We start from the raw sequence: 26,060 nt of genomic DNA, 5'->3' as shown, positions 1-26,060 counted from the left end.
AACCCTGGTTCCCTGGAATAGAATTTTTTTTTTTTTTTTTTAACTACAACAGCATATTAATACTTTTGATAAAATAAAAAAAAAAAAATATATATATATATATATATATATATATATATATATATATATATATATATATATATATATATATATATATATAACAATACAATACTACTAGTGGTACTATTACTACTAGTAGAAGTACTAATAATAATGTTTTAAAGTTCAATATATTGCTACTGTAGCTTTAAGAAAGTGTAAAATGTACCTCCCGGTACAAATGTATATTAAATAGAGTTTCTATGGAAAGTCAAACTACTGGTAATTCAGCTTGTGGATGGAGAGAAGGAACCGCAAATTCATGTGGCTCACACACTGTATTATAGCAAGTTTCAGTCAATTTGTACTCATTTATTTAGTAAATGCATTAATAGAACCAATCTTATTTCTCCATGTCAAACTTACTTGTGTGCTTTGAAACAATAGAAGTGGTTGGTTTTTGTTGATATTTGGCTGCAGAGAGATCACCCCTGCGTTGCCAATTAAATATGCATCAGAAATAATCTCAAATAAAAGCACTATAAAGCCCTCAATTTGCATACCTTATCAGTATCCAGATTCAGAACTGGTAAAGAGGTAAACCAAAGTTGTTAATCTACAGGTAATGCATCACATCTTTTTCCCTTGATGGTTGCATGTAGACAGCTCTCATGCACAGTTAAAAAATTAATAAACAGGATCCGCTCTGGGTTAAATTAGAATGGGTTAAATTAAAGTTGTTTTTTGGGAGGAACAGCACTTACGAAGCGACACTGGGCAGCAGCAGCAGCACTCGCTCCTGTTATTTGGTTACACAGGCTTCTGAATACTTATGTGCGCCAAATTGGATTTAATAGAAAACACCATATACAGGTACTTTTTTGTTGACCTCTAGGATCACTATGTTATCTTTAGAGTCGATGGTGAGATTTGTATGACACATTTAAAAAATGAATGTTACTGTTTTTTTTATAATGAATGAGATTAGCAAGGCTGAGAGTGAGATAACATACACTCACAAAAGCATATTTAACGCAAAGGTACATTACATCCAAAACCTTGTCCATTGTCTCAGCAAAGCAATTTTTTAATTAACAAATGTGGTCTTTACACAACAAAATCAATGCTTATTTCTTTGCCCTTTCCGTTTTGCAGAGTAAATCATGGAGGAAAATCAAGAATATGGTGCACTGGTCACCATTCGTCATGTCCTTCAAGAAGAAGTACCCTTGGATCCAGCTGGCTGGGCATGCAGGTAGAAATCTCTCTCCAGCTCCCATACAAAAAGTTTTCTTTTTTGTTTGTTTCTTAAATATACAATAGTATGTACTGCAGTACTGTACTACTGTTTTTCATATGGGATGATTTAAGGTAATGATTGGTGGAGCATGAGAAGAATGTTGTGGTTCACTAGAGAACATAGGTTCTTCTACAAGAATTCATAGCAACACAAAAAACATACAATAGTGATTGGTATCTTGTAGTCCCAGGAGGTGGAAATAAGTTGTAGTTTTCCTCATATATTCTTGTGTGATCGGTTCAAGTATTTATAACCAGTTCCTCAGGTTTACGCTAAGCTAATGGTTGGCTGAAATATGTCATTACATTGGCTTGCATTTAATTTTATGCATGTCAATACAGCAACTATGAATAAACCGTGTTGGGGATTGATACCGCAAGTTGCTAAGTGAAATATCCCATATCTAAGACTTATTATCAGACCTTTTGTATATACAATCAACTCCACTTATTTGCATATTGGATAATTGCATAAATTGCTTAATTTCATAGCATGCAGCTGGTCCCGTTTTTTAGTACATCACTTTCTATGATTGTATGATATGGTTAAATGCATATCGGCCAAATGCATCATTTGTTTAATTGCATGAAGCTGTACATTGTATTTTAATTGCGTTGCATAATGCTAACAATATTCGGGTATTTAAAAAAAGTGTTTCAGAAATAGCAGAAATATTGTGCGTTGCCAGAGAATAGTGTTGTTTGCATTGAGCATATAACATATTTCAAGTTGGTTTATTTTTCTGAACTTGTTCAGTATTTTAAGTTACTTGTAATAAAATATAAGGGAAAAATAAAGTTATATATACTTGTACATGTACATACAGACCTGTCATATATACTTGTACATGTACATACAGACCTATTGTCACTGTATCCCGCTGTATTCCCTCACTACAGTTATGTGCATGACCTCACACCGGGCCCAAGCCCATGCAATTATGCAGAGTCAACTGTAACTGATTATTATCACAGTGTTATTCAGCTATCTGAATACTATGTATAACCCTACTCTGGTATTAAATGTCCGATTAGTTTCTTACCCTTCTTTGTACACTTCTCTTTCCCCTCACACCCTTTTTTTTATCTTACATTTGCTAACCGCCTTAATTTTAATGGTTTCTAATGGTTTCACTTCAGAACCATTCAAGTTCTAAAGTATAAATACCCATAACATATGTATGAGAGGTTAATAACATTTTACAGTAGGATCAAATTCAGAGATATTGTTCGAATGAACTCAGCTTTAAATGCATTGTGTGTGCAAAATCGCTTAGCTGGGACTCGGAACACACTTTTTTTTGCCTGGGTGCCTCATTCTTAATTTTAAGAATTTTTGGACCAGTAGCTACATTTAGAATGAAACGTTTCCACATGTTGAATGCAGAGAAGGTTAGGAATGACCACAGGGACTTGTTTGAAGGCTTAAACTGATTGCTGCACAAAACCAACACAGTCCTATTATTGAGGGTGTATTCACTCTTCACAAGGCTATATAAAATGTATTAATGATTTACTTGATTTGGACACTGTTGGATTCATAACTGCTTCATGAAGGCTACATTGTTCTGTATATATTTAACTACTACACAATCGTAATCCTTAAAAATCTAACGTAGTTAATGTAGCATGCTGGTCAGTTTTAACAATATGTTATAACATTTGTTACAAATTAAAAGTTGCTTTGAGAAATAAAATTAACAACAGTCTAAAAATAACCTTATACTAACAGTTAAGTCTGGGATTGGGATCACTCCAGAAATAGTAATAGTGCATAATAGGAATACTAAAAAGATATAACATTTAGAAATAAAAGATAAATTGTGACACACTGAATTTAATGCAGTGTCTATGTTTCCATAACCATGCAACCCTATTGCAGACTTTGGTGTATCATGTATATATTTGGTTGGTCTATCTTTGTGATGCAGGTAGCTTCAAAGCTGGCGCCAATGGCAGGATATTGAAGAAACACTGTGACTGTGAGCAGCGTTGCCTTGACCGGTTGATGAATGATATATTGAAGCCCTATGTCCCTGCTTACCATGGCGACGTGGAGAAGGATGGTGAGAAGTATAATCAGATGGATGACCTGCTGGCTGAGTTCGATTTGCCTTGTGTCATGGACTGTAAAATGGGAACCAGGTTAGTTGTTTATTTTTTACTAATATTGTCCCCCTTTGAAGCAAGTTTAAATTATGTTGTGACATGACATAGTTTAAACTTGTATTGTAATTGCCTTGAAGTATTTGTTGGCAGGTATTAAATAAAACAAAACACATTTGTTGTGCAGATTTGAAAACAAGAAAAGCTACCCTTCCCTCGCCTTTACAATTGAATGCCAATCAACAGCAATTAACTTCCACAATGAGCGTTTTAAAAGTCGATTGGAAGCAAATTTCCTCTCATACGGGGTGCTGACATTTTTACTGCCATACTGTTGTACCGAGGCTGTAAACTGACAATGAAAATATGTTGCAAAATTAGCAAATGCAACTGATTCATCAGCTGCCGCTGTGGAAACTGTGATATGTATTGTCGAGTTTAATCAGAGATAACATCTTGCCCAGGACAACAATCTCACAATTCATTGCAGAGATTACGCATTTCTAAGGAAAGTGAATAAAAAAGATAAAATAAAGGAAAGACAAATCAGTAATATAAATTAGTTTTAAGTTAGTTTGATTACGAGGTTCTATATTAAATAACACTGTCAGATAGTTCTTGATCGTTACTCAATAATTGTGTAATTAAGGGAAACTGAGGGACTGCATTGTTTTGTGTTGAGCAATGAACATGTTGTATTCTGTTTAATTAATACCTAACAACTTCAAATAATTCAAAGGTAATTACTCAGACAATACAAATATCAGCATGCCCCTAGTAAAAACTAGACCAGGGATGGCGAACCTTTTTTAGCTGGAGTGCCCAAAGTTGGATTTTTTTTTTTAATATATGTCACTAAGTGCCAAGGGTGCCAATGATTAATTAGGGGTGTAAAAGGTTATACGGCGGCTAAACGGTAACTTTTTAAAACAATATTTACTTTCCTTTTTTTGTAATTAAGTTTTTATTAAGCAAACATACCAAAAAAACAGCAATCCACAATACAAAATAATCAAGAACATTACATGAACTAGGACAGAACCCTTCCATCAGCCCTCATCCCCTCGCAACCTCCCCAAACCCTGAACCCCCCTCCCCCCTCTGTTGTCTGGAGAGCAGGTGTGGGGGAACAACATTTACATTCCTATGACTAATGGGACTTCTGCTGCTGAATATCCGCGGACATTTTTTCAACCCGTGGTTCATAGTCAGTCATTTTTAGAGCAACACATGCAGCACTCATGTCATCTGTCAGCCTGTTGCGCATGTCTGATTTGATCAAATTCATGCCAGAAAAAAGCTGCTCACAAAAATATGATGAGCCAAAAAAAGTTAGAAGTGCAATTCCAAGAGTTTTCATTGCTTTGAAAGAATTTGGCAAAGAATTCCAGACTTTCAATATCTCATGTTCTGCACTTTCTGCTTTTTCCCCATCTACTCTGTCACACTCAATCTGCTGTAATTTTACATGCAGATCAGTGAATTTTCTTTTCCACACTGCACTTTCTTGAAATTCCAACAATTCCATTTCCAAACTTTCAAGTCCTAGCCATTCCAACTGGGAAATATTCAGCTGGTCAAACATGGCTGTGTCAGGACTGCTCATGAAAGACAGTGTTGCCTCCATGTTGCGGAACTGAATGAACCTGGCTGCAAATGCTTCTCTAGAAGCCCCCACCATTTTGGAAAACTGGTGGTAAACTTCCTGCAGATTACTGGGACTGTCTGCAAAGTGTGCAGATTTCTGCAAATGTGTTTTCAGGTTTGGGAAGTATTTGAGCTGTCCACAGTCAATGTCTCTTTCAAACACCTCTAACTTTCTTTCAAAAGCCCTGATATCCCCAAACATACTTTCAGCTGTTTTGCCAAAACCCTGCAATTTTTTGTTCACGTCATTAAAATGTTTGGTGAAGTCAGTGAAAAACATGAGGTTGTTAAGCCACACAATATCAGTGAGCTGTGGATAGTTTTCCCCTTTTTCATCCATGAAAAGCCTTATTTCATCTAAACAGGCCACAAATCTCTCCAGCACTCGTCCTCGGCTTAGCCACCTGACGTTATTATACATCAATAACGTTGAGTACTGTGACTGAACCTCATCAAGAAGCATCTGGAATTGGCGGAAATTTAGAGCTCGAGCCATGATGTAATTTACAATCTTTGTGACTATCTTAAGGATGTCATCCAGTTTCTTGCTGCTATCTCTAGCTGACAAGGCTTCCTGATGGATCAAACAGTGAAACTGGACAACTGGATGTTTTGCCTCCTGCACAAGGTACTGAATGAAACCTGATGTTGCACCAACCATGCTAGGTGCACCATCAGTTGTAACAGAAACTACTTTTTCCAAGCTGATATTTTCAGCCAAAAATGCCCCTCTGACAGCATTAAAGATATCATTCCCTGTTGTCCTCCCTGGCAGAGATAACAGTTTCACTAATTCTTCCCGCATCTTTTCACCAGCTGCATAACGCACGATTACTGCTAACCTTGCATGGTTACTGACATCAGTACTTTCATCCAGACACAGTGAATAAAACTCTGACTTTTGCAACTCAGCGGTGAGCTGCTGGCTAACATCTTCAGCCATGCGCAGGATTCTGTCTTTGACAGTATTTCTACTGAGTGGCATATCTGTGATGCGCTGCACAATCTTATCCTTGTTAGGGAAGTCATGAAATAAAGAACCAGCACTAGCCAGCATGGCACTCTTGATATATTCACCATCGGACAAGGGTTTGCCATGTTTTGCAATGCAATGAGATAATTTGAAGCTTGCAGCCACCAAATGGTTTGTTTTTTTAAGATAATTACTAAAAACAAGAGTCTGGTTTTGATACCTCCTCACTGCCCTTTGAAGGAATTCTTTCCTTTCACTCTCATTAAGATCTGTAATGTTTTTGTGGTTGGTGTCAAAATGGCGTTTTACACTTGAGGTTCGATAAACAACACTTTCATTACAAATAACACACAGCGCTTTCCCTTACTGTCAACCATTCCAAATGTTTCTGTCCAACCCTCCTGGAAGGATCTACCACTATCTGTCTGAAGTTTAGCTTTTTTGATTGTGCTCATTTTCTTAACCTTCACTTCACTTTTCAGTTAACTGACGAGAATGTTTTTCTTCAGAAGCACGCTGAAACAGGTTGTCTTACTATCTCCCCAGAAGAAGTCTCTATACAACAGCAGCTTTCAGCATGAACAGCTATCCCACTATTGCAGATATTTGCTGGGTGCCATACCTAACAAAAAATGGCCACAGTTAATATTGCCCACCACATCCCCTCCCCCCATCCCATCCATATCCCCATCCCCATCATAACTGCCAGACCAAACATACACTCTCTCTCTCTCTTCAACCCCATCCCACTCCTGTTCCCCTTCATACTTCACTGGGCACTTAATGCTGGTCTCCCCTCACCTCCCATAATTTCCGCTTGTCCCTGAGAACTCGCAATCTGTTCTAAGCAATTCCCTTACATTCCCCATTCTCTGTCCCTAAGTACACTGCACATTCTAATCTACACTCACATGCTGTTCTTGCTGGACACTGCAGACGGGGAGCGTGGCTGTGGTAGAAGGCAGTGGAAGACTACTTCGCTGCAGACCAGTGGGAGGCAAAGTGAGGCAGCAAGACTGATTAAATTCAGACGAAAAATGAATAATTATGAATATGCATGTTCTTTCCGTCCCTAGATCCATTTTTGCTCACAGATTATATTATATTTTTTTGTAAATTTACAATAGTGATAGTGCACCTCACAGGGACCCATCAACTTTATACTGCATGCCCCTCTATATATTTTGGACAATGACTCTTTAATCCTTATTCAAGTAAGATCAATCAATCTTAATTTTATATAGCGCCTTTCATAGTGGAACATCATCTCAAAGCACTTCACAGCTTGTAAAAGAATAACAGTGCATCATACAATAAATACATAATTTGAATATTATATTGCTAAACTACAGTAAAATACATAAATCACATTTCATGACGCATTAAGTTTAGAATTATAATGCTAAACATCAGTAAAAGCAACAATCACAGTGCATCATACAATAAATATCAGACGTTTGCTCAATTGGCGCGCTGCACCAGTAACCCTGGCCATAATTGTTTTGTTTTTTTGTTTGCAGTTGCACACAGTGGCAGCCATTACCGCTGTACCGTCATTTTTTTCCAACTGTATATTTACTTACATAAAACATATCTACTTTTTTTACATTTTGTAAAATAAATATTTAAAAGACGAGTAGCAGATAACATACTTATTAGAAAAAGATTTATGTGGTGTCAAACTACCTTGAAAAAAAGGAGTATCCACAAATGTACTCTACATATCAGAGGCATAATTTATTTTGAGACGATTGTTTTTTGAGAATTTACAACCTGCTTTTCCCCACTGTATGAAGAGGGGTAACATACCACAGTATGACCCGTAATTAAGATTAAAATAGTATTTAAAAAACAAAAAAACAGTACATCAAACAAAGAATACATAGTTTGAGATACGAGTATGTGACAGTGAAATATATTTTCGGTATTTATGACAAGGGAAAGGTTTGACAATCAAAACTGCGTGGGACATTTGCTTTAAAGTTCAATGCACGTGTTGCCGCCAGTGACACCTGCAAAAGACCTTGCACTGCACATTAACACGTGTGCGAAAAGCTGTACATCTTTTTAAAAAAGACGTAAGCCGAAAGTGCTTGGTTATGTAATTTCAACCTTTTTTAGGCTCGCAGACCCCCGACCCCGAGTGTAAAGTATGAAAGATTGTGGCCATTTCTCCATTTAGTACAGGAGGTGACGGTCAGTAAAATGCTACGAGCATCAGACTAATGATCCCTTCCTCCCCGCGTGTCCCGCTGACACATCCATAGCTGACCACAATTACATTTGATCCTCCATGGGACAGACTTACTGTTTTTGAGCAGCTTTCTGTTCCCAGGGTACTTGAATAAAGCAGCTCAGCAGCATAAACAGCCAACCATGAACGTGTAGATAATAACGCCTACAGTTAGCACTGCTTAATTACTGGGGGCGGGGCCGTCCCTGGCAAATCAAACTGACTGGCTTTCCAAAGTGCCACTCAGAGGGCGTGCAAAAAAAAAAAAAAAAAAAAAAGCAGATAACTGCTCACTCGGCGTGCCAATAAATACGACTCTGCGTGCCACTCTGGGCACGCGTGCCATAGGTTCGCCGTCGCTGAACTAGACTGTCATGAGACTGCCTGTCTATATCCAAACAAAGTCTGCATTTACAACATATAGCTAATGCCAAAATATATAGCCAACATATATTTTCTTTAAAAAAATAAAAAATGTGGCACCATACTACAGTAAAACCTGTGCAATCCGGTGTGGCTGAAAACCAGAAATGTATGCATAAAACAAATGTATATTATGTTTTTACAAATTAATTATCAATGGTTCCCTTTCAAGTACGAAATGTAACCATTACCATATGGGTGTTTACCTCCTGAAGACCCTGAAACCTAAATATTTTATACCAAAACCGCTCAGCTGAGCCTGTGATGCAATCATGCCCGCTCCCGAGGGTATAAGGGACTGCATGCACAGATCTCGGCGCCATTTTTCCTTTCAAGATCTGACCTGACAGGAGGAGGCTATCAGATAAGTATTTGTTGCTTGTGACTGTATAATTTTCTCAGATTATTGTTGTAAATAATTTATGCGAAAATATATTTACGCTGTAATTTTTCTTTTTATTAATTGTGTGTACATTGTGCACTACAGCGTGTTGTTTGTTATGTCCCGCAGTGGCCTTGTGCCCTGCGCGAAGCCAGCAAATGAGTTGCTCCTTCCCAGGGATCAAGCAACATAACTCGGCTGACTTGCTGTCCTCACATGCTGCTTAGCTCCGGTCAGTGCTTCCAACCGTTCAGACCGGCTACTCTCTGCAGTTCAAGCACGGTCCCACAGGATGCCGCAGTGGTGTTAGTGGTGGAGGTAGAAGCTCAGCTGTGCTATTCATATGATCGACCCCCTCCGGTTGGAGAAAGGGTTCTACTCCAGGTAATTCCTAATGCCCAAGTGGGATGGTGGCCTCCAACCGACCCTCGACCTCAGACAGGTCAACCTGTATCTGAGCCGAGTGACGTATAATGCAACAGCTGTTGCAGTCAATCATTCCAGGTGACTGGTTAACCACGGTGGACTTCAAAAATGCCTATTTCCACATCCCCTTAAAACCAGCTTCTCAGACCCTACCTTTGGGTCTCCTGTGCATGCGTTGTCTGCAGGCCTGGTTCAACAGCAGGGTTTTTCAGCCAGCATTGAACCGCAACCGCTTATTGACAGTGTCTCATCACTGTCTAAAGTCACTGTCTTGGTGGAAACAGCCTACCCATCTATGCCTCGGCGTAGTGCTGGGCAGTGTCACCAGAAGGGAGGTTGCCATCACGGATGTGTCCAGCCTGGGCTGGGGCACTGTGCGGAATGGCAGGGGGCACAGGAGGTGTGGAACCCCGCTTGGCAGGGTCTCCACATAAATGTTCTGGAGCTGCAGGCAGTTTGCCTGGCCTTGCAGCATTTTTTGCAAGAAGTTTGAGGGAGACATGTGCTTGTCCGTACAGACAAAAGTGTTGGCTTACATCAACCACCAGGATGGCCTCAGGTTGCCCAGTCTCCAGCGCATGGTCTGCAAGCTTTTTCTCTAGGCACACAAGAACCTCCTCTCACTGCGGGCAGTACATCTGCCTGGGGTGACAAACTGGGTGGCAGACCTCTTAAGGAGATCTCCAAGCATCTCAGAATGGAGGCTTCATCCCAAGGTGGTGAGCCTCATTTGCCTGAGTAAGACAGGAGTGAATACGCGCAATATTACATAGATGGTAAAAATAAACTTTAGTAATATTATGAATATGCTCATCAAAAGCCAAGTTTTGGTCAAAAATAATACCAAGATTCTTTAAACTAGTGCTAGGCTGGGTCTCAAGTCCATTTACAAGGAGTTTAAAATTTCCATATTTATTTAATTAATGTGTGGAGTCGACCAGCAGTACCTCAGTCTTGTCCGGATTCAACTTTAAAAAATGTTGCTGCATCCAATTCTTGATGTCACTTAGACAAAGCGTGGAGAAGTGTGCATGTAAACCTGTGTGTCGTCCGCATAACAGTGACATTTTATGCCATATTTATGAAAAATCTGTCCCAATGGAAGCATGTAAGTACAGAACAAAATCGGCCCCAGAACAGATCCCTACGGAACACCAGATGCGACTGTGAATTTTGATGATGAACATTGGCCAATTTTTATGTACTGCTCTCTACCAGTTAGGTAGGATTTAAACCAGCTGAGCGCAGAGCCCGTTACTCCTATAACCTTTTCCAGTCTGTTCAAGAGAATCGTGTGCTTGATGGTATCAAAAGCAACGCTAAGGTCTAACAACACAAGAATGGAAACAGAACCTGAGTCAGCATTCATGAGTAAATCATTGGCTACCCTAATAAGAGCTGTCTCCGTGCTGTGCAAGGATCTAAAACCAGATTGGAAAACATCATATAAATTGTTGTTAAGTAAATGATTTTGTAACTGATGAACACATTTGTTTTGTGTAATGAAAGCATTTAACAGATAATTGCATTTAATCAACCTCAGAGATGACTTTAACAAAAATCTGAGATAACAAATACAATGCTTCAATTACATCTGCTATTAACCCTGATAGCCATGGTTAGGTAAGTAATATTTCCTGTTTCCTGTTCCAAGGCCCCCCCAACGAAAGTGAACATACATGCATGTTATAATTTTATTGAGCCGTGAAAGTCAAATTGGTATAAACATTTTCTATTTTTTAAAACGATTTACAAAATAGTTTTCCATTCTAATAAAAGTATTTGAAATAGAAATAGAAATAATCTCTGAAAATGTTTTTAAAATAAAAATAGAAAGTACTATTTTTATTTTAAAATAGGTATTGGTCTCAAATTAGCTGGGAAAACCAATAATATAGCCCTGGATGATGGAATTGTAATACAGCATCCCTTTTCCAATGAGTAGGAAAAGTGTCAATATTTCAAATGGTGTATCAAGAACAATATATAACAACTCTGGTAAAGTAAAGCAGTTTATTGAATACAAAACAGCACGATGAATAAAGAAGGGATTCGGTTATGCAGTTCACAAAGTTACCAAATGTCTCCAATCAGTGAAAATAATCAAAGATTTAAATCAAACAATCAATCTGCCCATTTATTTTCCAGTATTTGATAACAAAGTACAGACCTTGTTTGCTCTTGGGTTATATATTCCAATTAACCATCATCTTTTGATTTAAATCTTGACATCTGCACTCCCCACTTTGTTATTGGAAGGTCAGTACTTTTATACCACAGGTGTGGGGTCTCAAATGTAACTTTATTGTCTAGGTTTCTATATGTTTTACACAATCACTGCAATGTTTAATATTAATGATACTGAACTTTATAGAATATTCAAGAATGTTCTTACAAATCCATTGTTTGTCAAACACTGTTCCATGTGTTAGACAAAGCGGCTCCAGTTTTAAGGCAACCAACCAGCATCCTCGGACCTTCAATTTAGATTTGTTTACAAAAACACGTGTAAAACAATGACCCAGAAACATCATGTTTTTAAGACTTCCAATAACATCACTAACATATTTGAAGCCTGGGGACCACTTGTGGTCTGCGAATAAGTTGGAGATGGTCTGAATAATTCTATAAAGTTAGGAAACAAATTGCTATTCTACACGTAACATAGCTTCTCAACAAACACACTCTGTGCCTTAATTGACTATACAGAGCTAATGCCACAGTGGATTTTACAGTAATTAAGTCAGGATCAGTGTTCAGGTGGTATGAGTTTATCTAAGTAAAGACTTCTTCAAGGGGGCTTTGTGCAAAGCCTTCTGGTAGTTAGATGGTGAGCAAAGCAGCTGTGATCCCAAACTTCTTTGTTATCAAAAAAAAAAAAAAACTTCGCCAAAGAGCCAAAAAGAAAATCTTTGCAATCCCATCAATTGGCACTGTGAATAATACATTTATATTCCACTCTTTTTTCTTAAGCCACTTGGTTCTAGGGGAGCTGAAAGCAGTTAATAATATAATTAGCCAGTGGTATAAGCAGCTTGCTAAATGCTATAACACATACTTCTTTTTTTCATGAAACTTGGCAAACATACTGTACTGAAGGCCCTCTATCAAGTATTGGGAAACTGGGTATCCCAATTTGTGTCCCAATACTAGTTGAAGAATAATGTATATTATATATGTATGTGTACTGAGGATTTATCAGCAGCTATTTAATTCAGTATACAGTTTTAGATGTGGTTTATCTCTTGTATAACGCGTCCCTCTTGAATAGTGTACATCTTTTGTCTACTATCCTTGCAAAAACACTACAGTATATACAGTTATGGCCAAAAGGTTTGCATCACCCTATAAAATTAACTCATATTGTTTTATAAAGTCGAATAAAACCTGCTGAATAATGTTAAGTTAACATACTGAATTACATACTGCTTTGTAGTTTTCCATTATACTTCATGAAAAACTCAAAAATTGAAAAATGTGACGTGAACAAATGAGTTAGATATGACAATCTAACATGAAATACTGTACTACAGATTACGGCTTCCGGTAGACTCTTGTGATATCTTTTTATAGTTTCTTTGATTACATGATGTTAAATAAAAGATCTAAGTGATGTTAATATAGTTTTTTTTTTGTATGTCTCAATCCTAAAATTCTAGTTGATGCAAAATGTTTGGCCATAGCTGTATATGGAATACATGATTATTTCATGTGTCCTAGGCTTTGGCATACATTTTATGGTTCTATCCTCGTTCTATCTGTGCAGCTTTAGATAGAACAGATGTTGTGAGCTCAGTGGTGACTGGTTCACTGCAGGTGCAGTTGGATCTTTAGTAAAAATAACAGTGATGTGCTGTGTTAGAACCAAACAAAAACAAATAAATGTAATTCAGTCAATCAAGTTTTGCATGGCTATAACTACGCACTGATCAGTAAAACTGCATGCTTTAGGGTATGTACTTATGGTTGGGCAACGGCAAGTATTTGAAAAATGCTGTTTGCATAAACTAATAATTCACAAGATAGCTCTACAGTATATTCCAAATATCTTATTTAGAATACTGCTTACCTTATTTGGAATAAGCTGCTTACATGTGGAATTTAATATTCCACTATTACATGTTCCACATTCCATGAAAACAACAAGAAGTTAGTTCCTCAATTTAAATAAACATTTTGAAGCTGGAATCCAATCACCATTACCCATTTTCTTTGTATACCTGCTAACAGTTTGTCTTGAGACCTCTTCTGGCTACCTAGCGGAGGGACCGGGACTTCGTAATCCTAGCTCAGATTTTTTTTGTTTTGTGTTCTACTTTAATAGGAATCACAAGGGTTCCACTTGCTTAATCCAAGAAAACTATAAGGGTCATATCAAGTTGAAACCAAGTACTTCTGTACTGAGTATCCTTCTGCCACCCAGCTGCCTCTGATTTACTTTAATAGAGTTGTGTTTACATGGTTCAAGCCTTGTTGGAACATAGCAGAGTTGATGTACAAATATAGAAGTAACCAGATGGTCAGGATATTAGCTAATTCTGAGGAAGGCAGTCCAAACATAACAATATATGACTTGCTCATGTTGCTGCCTAATCAGATGGAAAGGTTCAAAACCTCATGAAAAGCACACAGCATTCTGAAGAGTTTGGAAATGATGAATGGACTCAAAAGTAACTTGTTCCAGATTGCTAACTCAAACACAGAGCCAGTTTATCATAACAAAACTAAAATTATGGAGCTCTGTTAAAAAGTAATTTTAAACATTCCTGTGAACTTTTAATTAACCAACTGTACCAAACACTAAGAATATTCAGCAAACTACAGTGATGTACAAAAACACTGGACTTGTATCTAACTGTTTTGTCTTTAGGATGCCAGATACACGGTGGTCCGAAAATTAATTGACATATAGTAGTCGGATTGTACCATTCTGTTTAGCTTAAGGAAACAAGTAAAATGTGTTTTACTTAGTCCTAGTAGTCCGCAATTCACACAATTTTCCAAAATCCACTATGAAATGATGGTGCTTGTGTGTATAGTGTATGGCACATATCTATTGCTTGTAATGAAACTTGGTGTGGACATTCTTTAGCACAAATAGCATTAGTATTTGGATATTTGGTGGCGCCTGTCTGTCCAGCCATACATACATACATACATACAGACCTCCCTCATTAATTTTGCTACGAGACTGAAACCAAAAACTGTTGAATTGTTGAATATTGAAAGCAGTGAACTGGTTCAGGGTTTTATGAAGTAAGTTACTGTATGTGTAATTTGCTGTGCTGTATGAATTACTGAATTGTGAAATTACAAGGGAGAACTGTTTATCTAGAGAACAACAGTGATGTTTTTAGGAAGTTATGAGTGAATATCAAGATCTGGGTATATAAGGAGGTGCCTGTCTGTCTATAACTTTGTCAAGTTATATAATTGTTCATCCAAATGTTGGTAATGGACATTCATTAGTTTAAGTTATTGTGCAGAATGTATGGTAGCCTGTTTTTGCATGAGTTTTGGTCTCTGATTGGTTTGAATAATGTAGACTGTATTTTCAGAACCATTGCTGAAAATATATGTCATGATGACCATGGTACAACCTCACTGGTTCACCTATAACAATTAATAATCTCTTGTAAATTTGTCCTGACACTGTGAATGGCCATTTCTTATGAAATACTATTATGTACATATATAACGGCTCTCTAATCAAGGCACAACCTGTAGCAGCTCAGCACCCTCTTTCACACACACTGCGAAACACTCTGGCCTGCTCTGCTACACTGCTGTTAATGACTGACGCTCTGTGTTGTGTAATTTTTAGTTTTAGGGCTATCAGCCATCGAACCATCAGGATATCTCACACCGACACAAACTAGTACTTGAAATTTATTTCATCTGGGAAAAATAAAATAAATAAAAACACAATAAAATGGCTGCACATTTCACTCACGCTCTTATTCAACATTGTTCAGAAGGAAGCCATTTTAGGGAAAGAGAGACTAAACATTACATTAAACTATAGTGATACGGGCGCATTTGTGTTAACGTGATTCACCCTCAGTAAAGTCCTGGACACACTGCCCGATGTAATCAATGGCGATGTGATCGGGCAGTGTGATATGCTTTGAAATGCGATTTTACAGGATCGGCCTATCGATCGCAAAGTTTAAACATGTTTAATATTTTGTGATGCGATTCCCTCGCATCAGGCAGTGTGTCATACCCACTCGCAGTTCTCAGTTCTGAAAACAAGCCCTCAGCCCGATAAGCATTGTACTTTTTAACTATTAGACAAAATATTTACAGAATACTTAAAAACTGCTGATAACCATGATTCATTTATTATTAATAGCATTCTAATTAAATTATACCAAATCATGTTTTTATTTACAATGAAGGGAAAACATAATACATGTTTTCATTATAAGCAATTGGGCGACACAGTATGTTCTTGATGAGCAGTATCAACTGGCTGATTTATTAGTCCCTTGTGTAGTTCGCTCTTGTACGTGCTCCAGCATTCCAATCATTCTTTCTAATGTTGCTGATTCTGTTGAACTGGTAGTCTGTACTGTTGAGGCTACAGGTTTGGGACATGAAACAGGGCTTTCTTGGGTCAGTTGTTGCTCTTCACCATCACCCATAATGGCACTATTTTGCTTTCTAATCTGCTTGGCGGAAGCATAGCAATTCGCCTTCTTCCTCTTCTCATGTTGATATTCATCCAGCTGTTCCTGTATCTTGCTTGTTGTCCACTTTTCCACAGTCTTGGATTTAAAGATCTGCACTAGATTTGGGTCAGGACAGTGACAGACAAACATCACAGCTACCTCGTTACTAGAGTTCTCAAATTTCTTTCCCTGTTGTTTAAACACTCCTTTGTTTCGCCTAATCCAGTAATCGTGAATTTGTTCTCTCTCAATAACGGCAGGGTTGAGTAAAAATCTGTCAGCGGCACACTCAAGTAAATGACATTCCTGAAATGCTGTTTCACAATACTAAATCTCATACATTGCTGCTGAAGCTCAGTGAGATTTATATACACTGCAATTTCGTACATTCTACACATACAGTAAGTGTCAACACCAATGTTCCAGCTAAACCTAATATTTTCTCTAGTTTGTTTGTAATGGGTTTAAGGTAGTGCTCGGACAAATATCTAAATATTTGAATATTTTTTGACATGTATTCGTGTACAAAAATCAGATGTTCGTATTTGCTAGAAATTACAAAAATACCTTGCACTTATTTACCGCCTCACAAGAAGTTGCACAACAATTAAAAAATTGGCAAATGATAAAGAACTCTGTGTGACATGTGAGATATAATATATTAAAAAAAACACAAGATCAACACAGCAGTTCAAGCCCCTATATAAAAGATTTAGACAGCAAAAAGTAAACAAACCAAATTATACATGCGCACGCATAGTGATCTCTATGGAAAGCCATCTGGGTCAAAAAAGCGTGTCAGAATCTCAAGGGATAGAAAAAAGTTAAGCACGTCATTCTGAAATGCCTCACTTAAACAGTGCCCAACTTGCTGGTAATGTTGTGTAGTGATTTTTATATAGATTGTATATATTATAGATTTTTTTGCTGCGACTTTCTTTTATGTGGATGGTAATAAATGAGAACCAAAATGGTGAGTTTTTTCCCCTTCGTTTTACAACGTCATTTACACATTTGTTTTATTTGAAGTGTTTAAAGTTAAATTTCAGTTTTTGTTTACTTGTTCAGCTACAAAAAGGCACAAGTAAACGTCATGTTATTACTTTATGAAAATGTGTCACTGTTTACTGTGAAGAAACAGCAATGGCAAAGAATGAAAAAAAGTAAAAACAAGTAATAAAAATGCTGTGTCAGTTTTATGTACTATTTATTTCGGGAATAAACAAAACAACATTTAACTTGAACTGCTATTTGGCATCCTTTGTTTTGTAGTTAATTCACTGGGGTGAAGTAAGTCCTACACAACTTATTCTTTACTCCTGGGATATTTCTCTACTTTAACGTGTTTCATATTGTAAGGTCTTGCTGTAAAATAAAGGCACACACACAGGGGCCACGCCCCCTGCCCCTGCTCCTGCCCCTGCCCCTGCTCCTGTGCTGTCTTTGCCTCCGTTCTGAGCAATAGAATGGCTTTTATTATTTTTTTGAAAATGAGCGACTATCCGAAAGAATATTTAAATTATGAGTGAATATCCGAACATGAAAATCCTGTGTTCGTCCCAGCACTAGAATAGGTAAGATCTTGCTTCCCGTTCTTGGTGAAAGGGAATATAATTATGGTTAGATGCATGAGTAATGGAGTTTTCTTTTAACTTTAAGGACATACTTGGAAGAGGAGCTAACGAAAGCCCGTAAGAAGCCCAGCCTACGGAAAGACATGTACCAGAAAATGATTGAGGTGGACCCAACCGCGCCAACGCCAGAAGAGCAGGAGCAACAGGCAGTGACCAAGCCTCGCTATATGCAGTGGAGGGAGACCATTAGCTCAACAGCAACTCTGGGCTTCCGAATAGAGGGAATTAAGGTGGGCACTTTCATACTTTGGTTTTAAGACTTTACTAAGATTGGGCAAATCTTACACTGTTTTTTTTTTTCCTTGTTTCAAAACCAGTAAGAAACAAGTAAAGAGGGAAGTAAAGCTGGGCCATTATCCTTTGGACATTTTTTGAGTGGTGCAATCATTTCAGTCACAAGGTCATGTGTACAGATTCGTAGATTGTAAAACAGCTTCCTTTATAATATTCAAATAACTTCTATGAAACTTTTGAATTGTAGGTTAGACCCACAGAGGTGGTGATATACATGTTTCAGTATTACAGCAGAGTGTCTATCAGTTTAAGTTACTTACCTAGATAAGCTTTTTAACATTGTTAGGACTGGGTGATTTCAATTTAAATACAGACTGTAATGAATGCTGTGGGGCAGAGTGCAGGGATCAAAGGCTTGCGCTTTCCTGTTATGATTTAAGATGTAGTACTGTATGTTTTTGTCACCAAATGAGCCTGCCTGTGGCATTTCTATTCAAACGACATCAGTTCCTGACGTATATAAAACCCTCAGTGTGTTACCACCTGGTGATGCATTATCCTTTTTTTTTTATTTCAAGCTTTTTTTTATGGCACTGTTCATGTTTTGCCAAAGTTTATTTTTAAACCTGTCCTAAAATTTCCATAAAATATTAAAGTGAAGAGAATTAAATGGCCTGTCCATCTTCTTGGAACCTCAAAGGACTTTTTATTTTCAGGGCAATTACACACTTGTTCCTTTTCTTTATCATCATTGTTTACCACTGTGCTTTCCTTTAAAGTGATGTAGCTAACAAACGAATTCCAGATATCATACAATTCATTATATAGGTCTCAAATGTGCAGTTTTGAAAGAAACACGTTACAGTAAACATATATTTTATTTTAAAATATTACATATGTTACTACACTTGGTTAAACAAATAGCTTTTTGCAAGCCATGCTTTCATTTAGTGTTGCACTTGCTTGGTTAATTCACCTGGAGAGTGAAACTGTTCCTCCCTTCAGTGGTTTCTTTCCTGTCATAAACCAACCAGCTGTTTCCATTATTGACTGACATGTGTGGCAAAGTGGGGTGTGCTTTGTCAACTTTGGGTCTTTTTCCACTGTCCTCCTAGTGTGAAAACATGTATCCAGACAACAGTAAGTGGTTTTCCAAAACAGGTTGGTGCCTGTATGTTTATTTTACAAACAATAAAGCAAATCAAAACAAAACAAGCCCTAACTCCGGGTAGCAGTATTTAACTAAACTTCCCCCAAGTTCTAACTAAATACCGGATGGCTAAGCTGTTTCCCAGTAACCAAAACAAGCCTGCTTTCCGCAGAATTAGTTGAATATATCTGTAGTGTGCAAGGTATATTTGTATTTCGACTAGTTTAAATTGTAATAATAAAATACCTTGTTTTGAATTCAAGTCATGTAGAACCCGACCTTTATTGAAATAATCAGACTAGACAACGTTTCTAGTGAATACAAAGGAACAGTTTTATTAGAAATAAAACTAAAGGAAAAATTAAAGGTGCAACAACTAAACTAAAATAATACAGAAAGGAAGAATTAACTAAACTAAACAGTACAGAAAAGAAAGTTTAAACAACAACACCCCACTTCCGCTGGTTGATTAGCGATCCAATGCAATCTATGGGAGATTCCCTTAAGGTTACAACTGCATTCCTGACAGCTATTTAAGACGAAGGTTAGTTTTAACAGGGGTATCGTTAGTAACACACATATTTACTTTTGTTAATATTTGATAATCAAAGCATCATTAAATCAGTCTCATTTATATAGTTTTGGTTCAGAAGGCAATTCTCACTCTTACGAGATAAAGACGCTTTTCGCGTCCAGACAGCTAAATTTGGATTCTAGCCTTAAACGCAGAATAATTGCCTTTTAAAACCCACATCAATGTGTATACATCACAAACAAACAAATACAAAAACATTTAATTTTACTTTAAGCTCTGCTTATTCTCGAGTTCATAAGGATTAAAACACTACTCGTTGAATACTTAATGGACTTGCGCTGCCTCCTCCAGCTGATCCGTGTCTTTAACAGTACAGGCGCTCGAAGGCTCTCCTGCTGGCAAGGACAGGTCGAGGTTCCGGGGGTCTGCCTTCCTCGCGTTTCATCTCCACTTCAGGGTGTGAAAGAAATGTCTTTGCAATGAACTAGAGTCATTAACTATTTAGGTATTCCACTGAAACAGCAATTCCTCCACCAATATGTGCACTCTTTGTCCGGTTATGTCTGGGATATTCCACCACAAACTCCAGCACTGCTAGCTCAATAAATGGAATATATTTCAATTTATGTCGACTTCAAATGTTCATCCAACTCTTTCTCCAGTGATCAGTTAGAGTAGAGTTAGTGTACTTTTATAATTTTAGACGTCTTATGCAGCGGACATCTATTAGAGTGTCCGAAAACGGTATCTCTATTGCAGGCTGGATCTCCAGATTGTCACAGTTCAAAGACTGGTTTGTGTATCAGAACCTTGAATTTCGTGTCGGGAGCCCTGTTTTAGTGTCACGCTTATACTTTTGTAATGTTCTCTTTACCCCTGTGATTGAATAGTTTGGTTATTTTAGGCGGTGCCTGAGTCCGCGTGGAGTGTTACTCATTGATTGTTCTCGTTCTGACGCGGCCCCTTGTTCTGCATTGGTCCGCTATTCCGCCCCCTGTATGTTGGATTTTTTAGATGGACTGTCAAAGCACCCAGAACTGTCTGGCTTACGGCGCCAAAATTGTTATTCTGCGATCGTGAAGATAAGCCATTTGTTCAGCACTTAGTTTATGACTCTTTTTAAAAGCATTCTTTGTCAGTGGGGGAGTTTGTGACCAGAAACCAAGAAGACACACAGAATGGTTTAAGATCCCCCTTTGTATATTTCAATTCTGTTACTTTCATACACAGAATGATATTATGACCCCTTCTGATGCTAGATATCTTTTCCTTCAGATTCCCTTTCAAGTAGGGAATATTAACCATTACAAAGGGGTGTTTCCCTTTTAAGTCACCCGAACCTGAAACGTTATAACAAAGACTCTTGTCAGAGCAGGGTGACATAGCTGCTGCTCCACCCCCGCAGCATAAGACATCTACGTGCCCTAGTAACATCACCATTTTCCTTTTCAGCTGATCCTGAATACTTGAGAGAGCGCTGATATTAAATTATCACCTTTCTTCACATTTTTTAGCTGTGCCTTTTTAAATGTTGAATTAATATATTGAATCACTGAAGTAAAAATGTTTATTTCTAGTTTTCTTGTGTTTTCAGCCGAGTGCTGGTAAAGTCCCGATGCGGCCTACTGCCCTGCGGGAAGCCTGCGGCTCAAGTGCCATTTTTTCCTGGGATCCTTAGCACTCGTTCGGCGTGCAATATTATACTCCTTATATATATATATATATTGTATTATCCAACTGTGTTCGCTTCGCATTCCGGTTGTGTGTAAAAAAAAGAGAGAGAAAGAAACACAAAATTAATATATTATAACAATATAGAAATAATTGTCTATTATTTCTATGTTGTTATAATATATTAATTTTGTGTTTCTTTCTCTCTCTTTTTTTTCTTAGTGTTGCTGTATTAGTGTAGCTATCAGCACAGTCTACAAAGGATTGTTTTACAAGCAGACTGCTTCCAGTCTCGTGTCTATACTGACTGGAAGGTTAGCCAGTGGCTGTTCATACAGGTGGGCATCCCTGTTAATGTGCCACTAGCAGCAATTACTGCTTCGGTGCAGGTTGCTTCTAGTCTCGTGTCTGTACTGACTAGAAGTTTAACCAGTGGTTGTTTTGCAGGTGGGCATCCCTGCTAATGCACCACTAACAGTAACTGCGACCTGTCACACCTGGTCCCGCAAGCGGGGACCGAGGTTACTGTTTCAGTACCGAGTGTCAGTACTGAGTGCACCGCGTCGGTACCGAGTGCACTGTATCGGAACAGAGTACCCAGAATACTGGTACCGAGTGACACTGACTACTGTGTAGTACACTGTCTGTATACTGTGTGCTCTGACTCTGTATACTATGCATACTGACACTATCGATATTCTACACTGCTGTCTATTGCGCACTGACACTATTTTCTAAGTGCATTGACACTGTTCTCGCTCTACACACACTGTCCATTTGTGCACATACAATAATCATTGTGTGTATGTTGTGCGTACTGACACTATATTTTGTGCACTGACACTGTATGTTGCGCACTACACTCTATTCTAAGTGCATTGACACTGTTTGCTCTGTGCACAGACACTATCCATATTGTGCACATACACACATTTTTGTGCGCCAATACTACACTCATACTTGCCAACATTTGGAAACTGTTCAGTGGGACGCGTCAGGTTCGCGGCGTTCATTGGTTGCAGTTCTAATGTTACCCGGGTGCGTAGCTGCGTTATGCTGCGGGGGCGGAGCAGCAGCTGCGTCACCCTGCTCTGACGAGAACCTTTGGTATAAAGTTTCAGGTTCGGGTGTCTTAAAAAGAAACACACATTTGTAATGGTTAATATTTCTATTTCAGGGTTATGATAAATGTTTGTTAAACCTGGTCTATGTGCAGGTCGTAGCCCTCAGACAGACAACCCAAACTGAGTTCCAGGCCTGATTAAATACTTCCCTTTAGTCACTGCCAGGTGCTTCTTATTTCGTGCTCAATTGAGAGTGTAGTCCTGACGTCCCTTTTTACACATCAGGACTACAATTGATTACAGAAGGTATAGGCTGCACGTTATTTGTGGTCCTATGTATTTCCACTCTATAATCTTGCCCCATACTCTCACACATGCTTTCAGACAGTAACATGCTTTGATCCAGATACCTTGCTGAGGTTAAATGAGCCAGGAGGTGTAACAGATAACCTGAAAAAAGGCATAGAACCTGAGAATGTCTTTTTTAACCTTTAAGAGACCAATAATCTTGCTGTTAAAATATTTATTTAAAATCAATAAAATTATTATTATTATTATTATTATTTATTTCTTAGCAGACGCCCTTATCCAGGGCGACTTACAATTGTTACAAGCTATCACATTATACATTATTTCACATTATACAGATATCACATTATTTTACATACAATTACCCATTTTTTTTTTTACAGTTGGGTTTTTACTGGAGCAATCTAGGTAAAGTACCTTGCTCAAGGGTACAACAGCAGTGTCCCCCACTGGGGATTGAACCCACAACCCTCCGGTCAAGAGTCCAGATCCCTAACCACTACTCCACACTGCTGTTAATTCAAAATTGAATTAACAGAGGGAGTCCATGTTCTGGCCACCACTATACAAAGCTTGTATACTTGTGTTATAGTTTTCCTGGGTGTAAGGTTATACAAGAATTATGAGTATTTGGGGAAACTACTAGACTACAAAAACCAGCATAGAATTACAATTATATAGTGATGGCTGTTTGGTATCAACTGATACTGGTTTAAAATAACTAACTCCTTATTCCAATATGGAATAAGTTAAACCTAAAAGCTTTACAGTTCTAATGTTTATCCATTAAGGTTTGACTGTCGGATTTTCCCAGCTAGGATTTAGGAAGTGTGCTTTATCAATTGTGCCTGTTTGTCTTACATATCATCATCTAATCAGATTGCAGGATTTCAGGACCCTCTATACAGGAAGTGTTGTATAGTCTTTCCCAGCCCTTTGTAAAGAAAAAAGGATGTCAGAAACAAATGTTTGTGCATATCAAAGGGAGCTGTGTTTTCACAATACTGAATTAATTTAAAAGTTGGAAACTGAACTACAGAGTTTTGTAAAATCAACCAGCAAGTTAACAAAAGTATATTTACTTAAATAGTACTTAAAATACTCAACAGAAGTAAACCTCATATGCATATAAGTTTGTTTAGTCAAGATTATCTTTTTTTTTCAAAATATTTATATGAAGCAAATCCCACCTTAAAAAAATCAAACATAGAAGAAAGCTTTCTTTGGATGGCTAGAGTTAATGTGCATTAATACAAAATATATAAATATATTTATTATCTCAAAGTTTCCATTTCTAGCATGTCTATAGAAGAAAGGAGTGTTCACTGTGTCTGTAGCCATGAGGTTAAAGGTTGCCCTCAAAGTGAAGAGCTGGATAACCGCTGAGAAGTGCTTGGAACCCTTCCAGCTGTTAGCATGTATTTGTGTGTGCAAGTCTGTCTATGTGTGTTGTGTGTCTTGGTCTATAATCCTTAGTAAATCTCACTGAGTACACAAAGCTCAAGGCCTGTTACGCAGTACAGGTGGCATGGGGGGGCGTCTATTGTCCTTTTGAATACTGTATAAAACAGATGAAAATAAAAACATTCACATTGACAGAAAGAGTTCCAGAGTACAACAAGTGAAAGGAGAAATTTATATTAAAAAATATTGTGACAGTACTCACATGCGCCTTTAAACTAAAATAATGGCATGATTTAATGAACTTTTAACTGAGCCTCTGGCACATATGTTTGTCCTACGAATGCACCACAGTAGCAACAAAATATTTAACCTTTTGAGTGATAATTCTTTGAATCATTTAACATTGGGTGAGTCTAGCATTTGAAGACCGCTTATCTGACAGGCTCAGGACACCATTGTTTGTAGTGGTGTGTTGGCACCCCAAATGAGCTGATGAGAATTAACCCTTTCATGACCAAGCATTTCAGGACCAGATGTTTTTTGACTCTCTTCCAATAAAAATTAGCAGTCTGGGGAACATTTTTTTTTCAACACTTTTTTTTTTATTATTATTTTTTAATTTTGTATTAAGTATTTTGTATTATGTAACCTGCTTAGAGATACATGTATAAAACATTATATTATTCTATGACCAGTGGGACCTTACAATACTTCCTGAAAGTTTTGTTAGAAAATATTGATGTTTGGGCAAATTACAAGACATTGTTTCACCAGAGTGATTGCAATTACATAATACACATTTATTCTGAGGTTCTTTATAAGCAATAATGGACATTATTCTGGATTATTTTCTCAAATAAATAATTATAAATAAAATAGTCATTAATTCCATTATTATCAGTAATAAGGAAAATAAAAACTTTAGTTCATGAAATAGTATCTGCTTATATCTCGTTTCTTGACATTTATAAATGTTGTAAAAACACACATATTAAAACACATGAGACAGAATAAATGTTCTAATATAACTATGTCAAATACATCGGATTTACAGCATTTTTCCATGTCTTTCTTACCTTTCTTACAAGTTTCTCTGAAGCAGGCTATAATGTATTTTCTCTCCGCACTGCCAAAACTGTCTCGCCCTTTAGACACTAACTGCCCCTCGTAGTGACGTCACACAAAAAAAATTAACTATCAGGAAGTGAACGTCAGTCCCTCCCCTATCCAATGATATGCGTTTCAAGCCTGTACTGCAAAGTACAGCGGCCCTGTAAGTGCGTTTTGTAACGTGTTTACGTGATTGCGGTCCTAGAAGCCCACTTCAGTATGATTGTGTTAACGTGATCTCGGTCCTTAAAGGGTTAATAAGGAAGTACCGTAATTAAAAATATAACATGCACTGCATGTCGCCTGTGCATTGTGTGCATCCCTAGTATAACATGCACTCCTTGGAAAATGCACTCATTGTAAAACATGATCCTCTGGTATGCTGAAAACAGAGGGGTAAATCAAAAAATAATACTGGGTCTGTCATACTTTAAACTGTGTTTGCATATACTGTTTTATCAATGTATCAATTAAGCATAACCTGTACAGTTATTATAAAGTCAGACAATCCCAATACAAAATCTTTGGTTTTAGTTGTCTCAATAATAAAAGGCCTGACTAACATCAGCTTTTGCAGAAAAAACAGGTTGGTATTCATGTAGATTGACTTTTTATACACATGTAAATGGCACTCAAGAATACTATCCACCTCGTACATAACGTGCATCCTGTGTATCTGCAATGCTTCTAAAATTAGTGAAAGTGTGTGTAATATTTTGAATATTACAGTATACTGTAGTGTGTATA

The 26,060-nt window shown here is 37.6% G+C and overlaps 1 protein-coding gene across 2 annotated transcripts in view; it reads left to right on the top strand.

The window, feature by feature from the left end:
- Positions 1 to 26,060, top strand: part of itpkb (inositol-trisphosphate 3-kinase B) — a 99,804-nt gene that overhangs the window by 59,841 nt on the left and 13,903 nt on the right. For both annotated transcript variants that reach the window (XM_059025337.1, XM_034019289.3), the window contains exons 3-5: positions 1,195 to 1,294; positions 3,270 to 3,483; positions 17,862 to 18,066. In XM_059025337.1, coding sequence (XP_058881320.1) covers positions 1,195 to 1,294; positions 3,270 to 3,483; positions 17,862 to 18,066 — 519 coding nt within the window. The remainder of the gene's footprint in view (positions 1 to 1,194; positions 1,295 to 3,269; positions 3,484 to 17,861; positions 18,067 to 26,060) is intronic.

The sequence above is a fragment of the Acipenser ruthenus genome, chromosome 6 (genome assembly GCF_902713425.1).
Source record: "Acipenser ruthenus chromosome 6, fAciRut3.2 maternal haplotype, whole genome shotgun sequence".
NCBI lineage: Eukaryota > Metazoa > Chordata > Actinopteri > Acipenseriformes > Acipenseridae > Acipenser > Acipenser ruthenus.
This window is presented reverse-complemented; position numbering and strand designations above follow the sequence as displayed.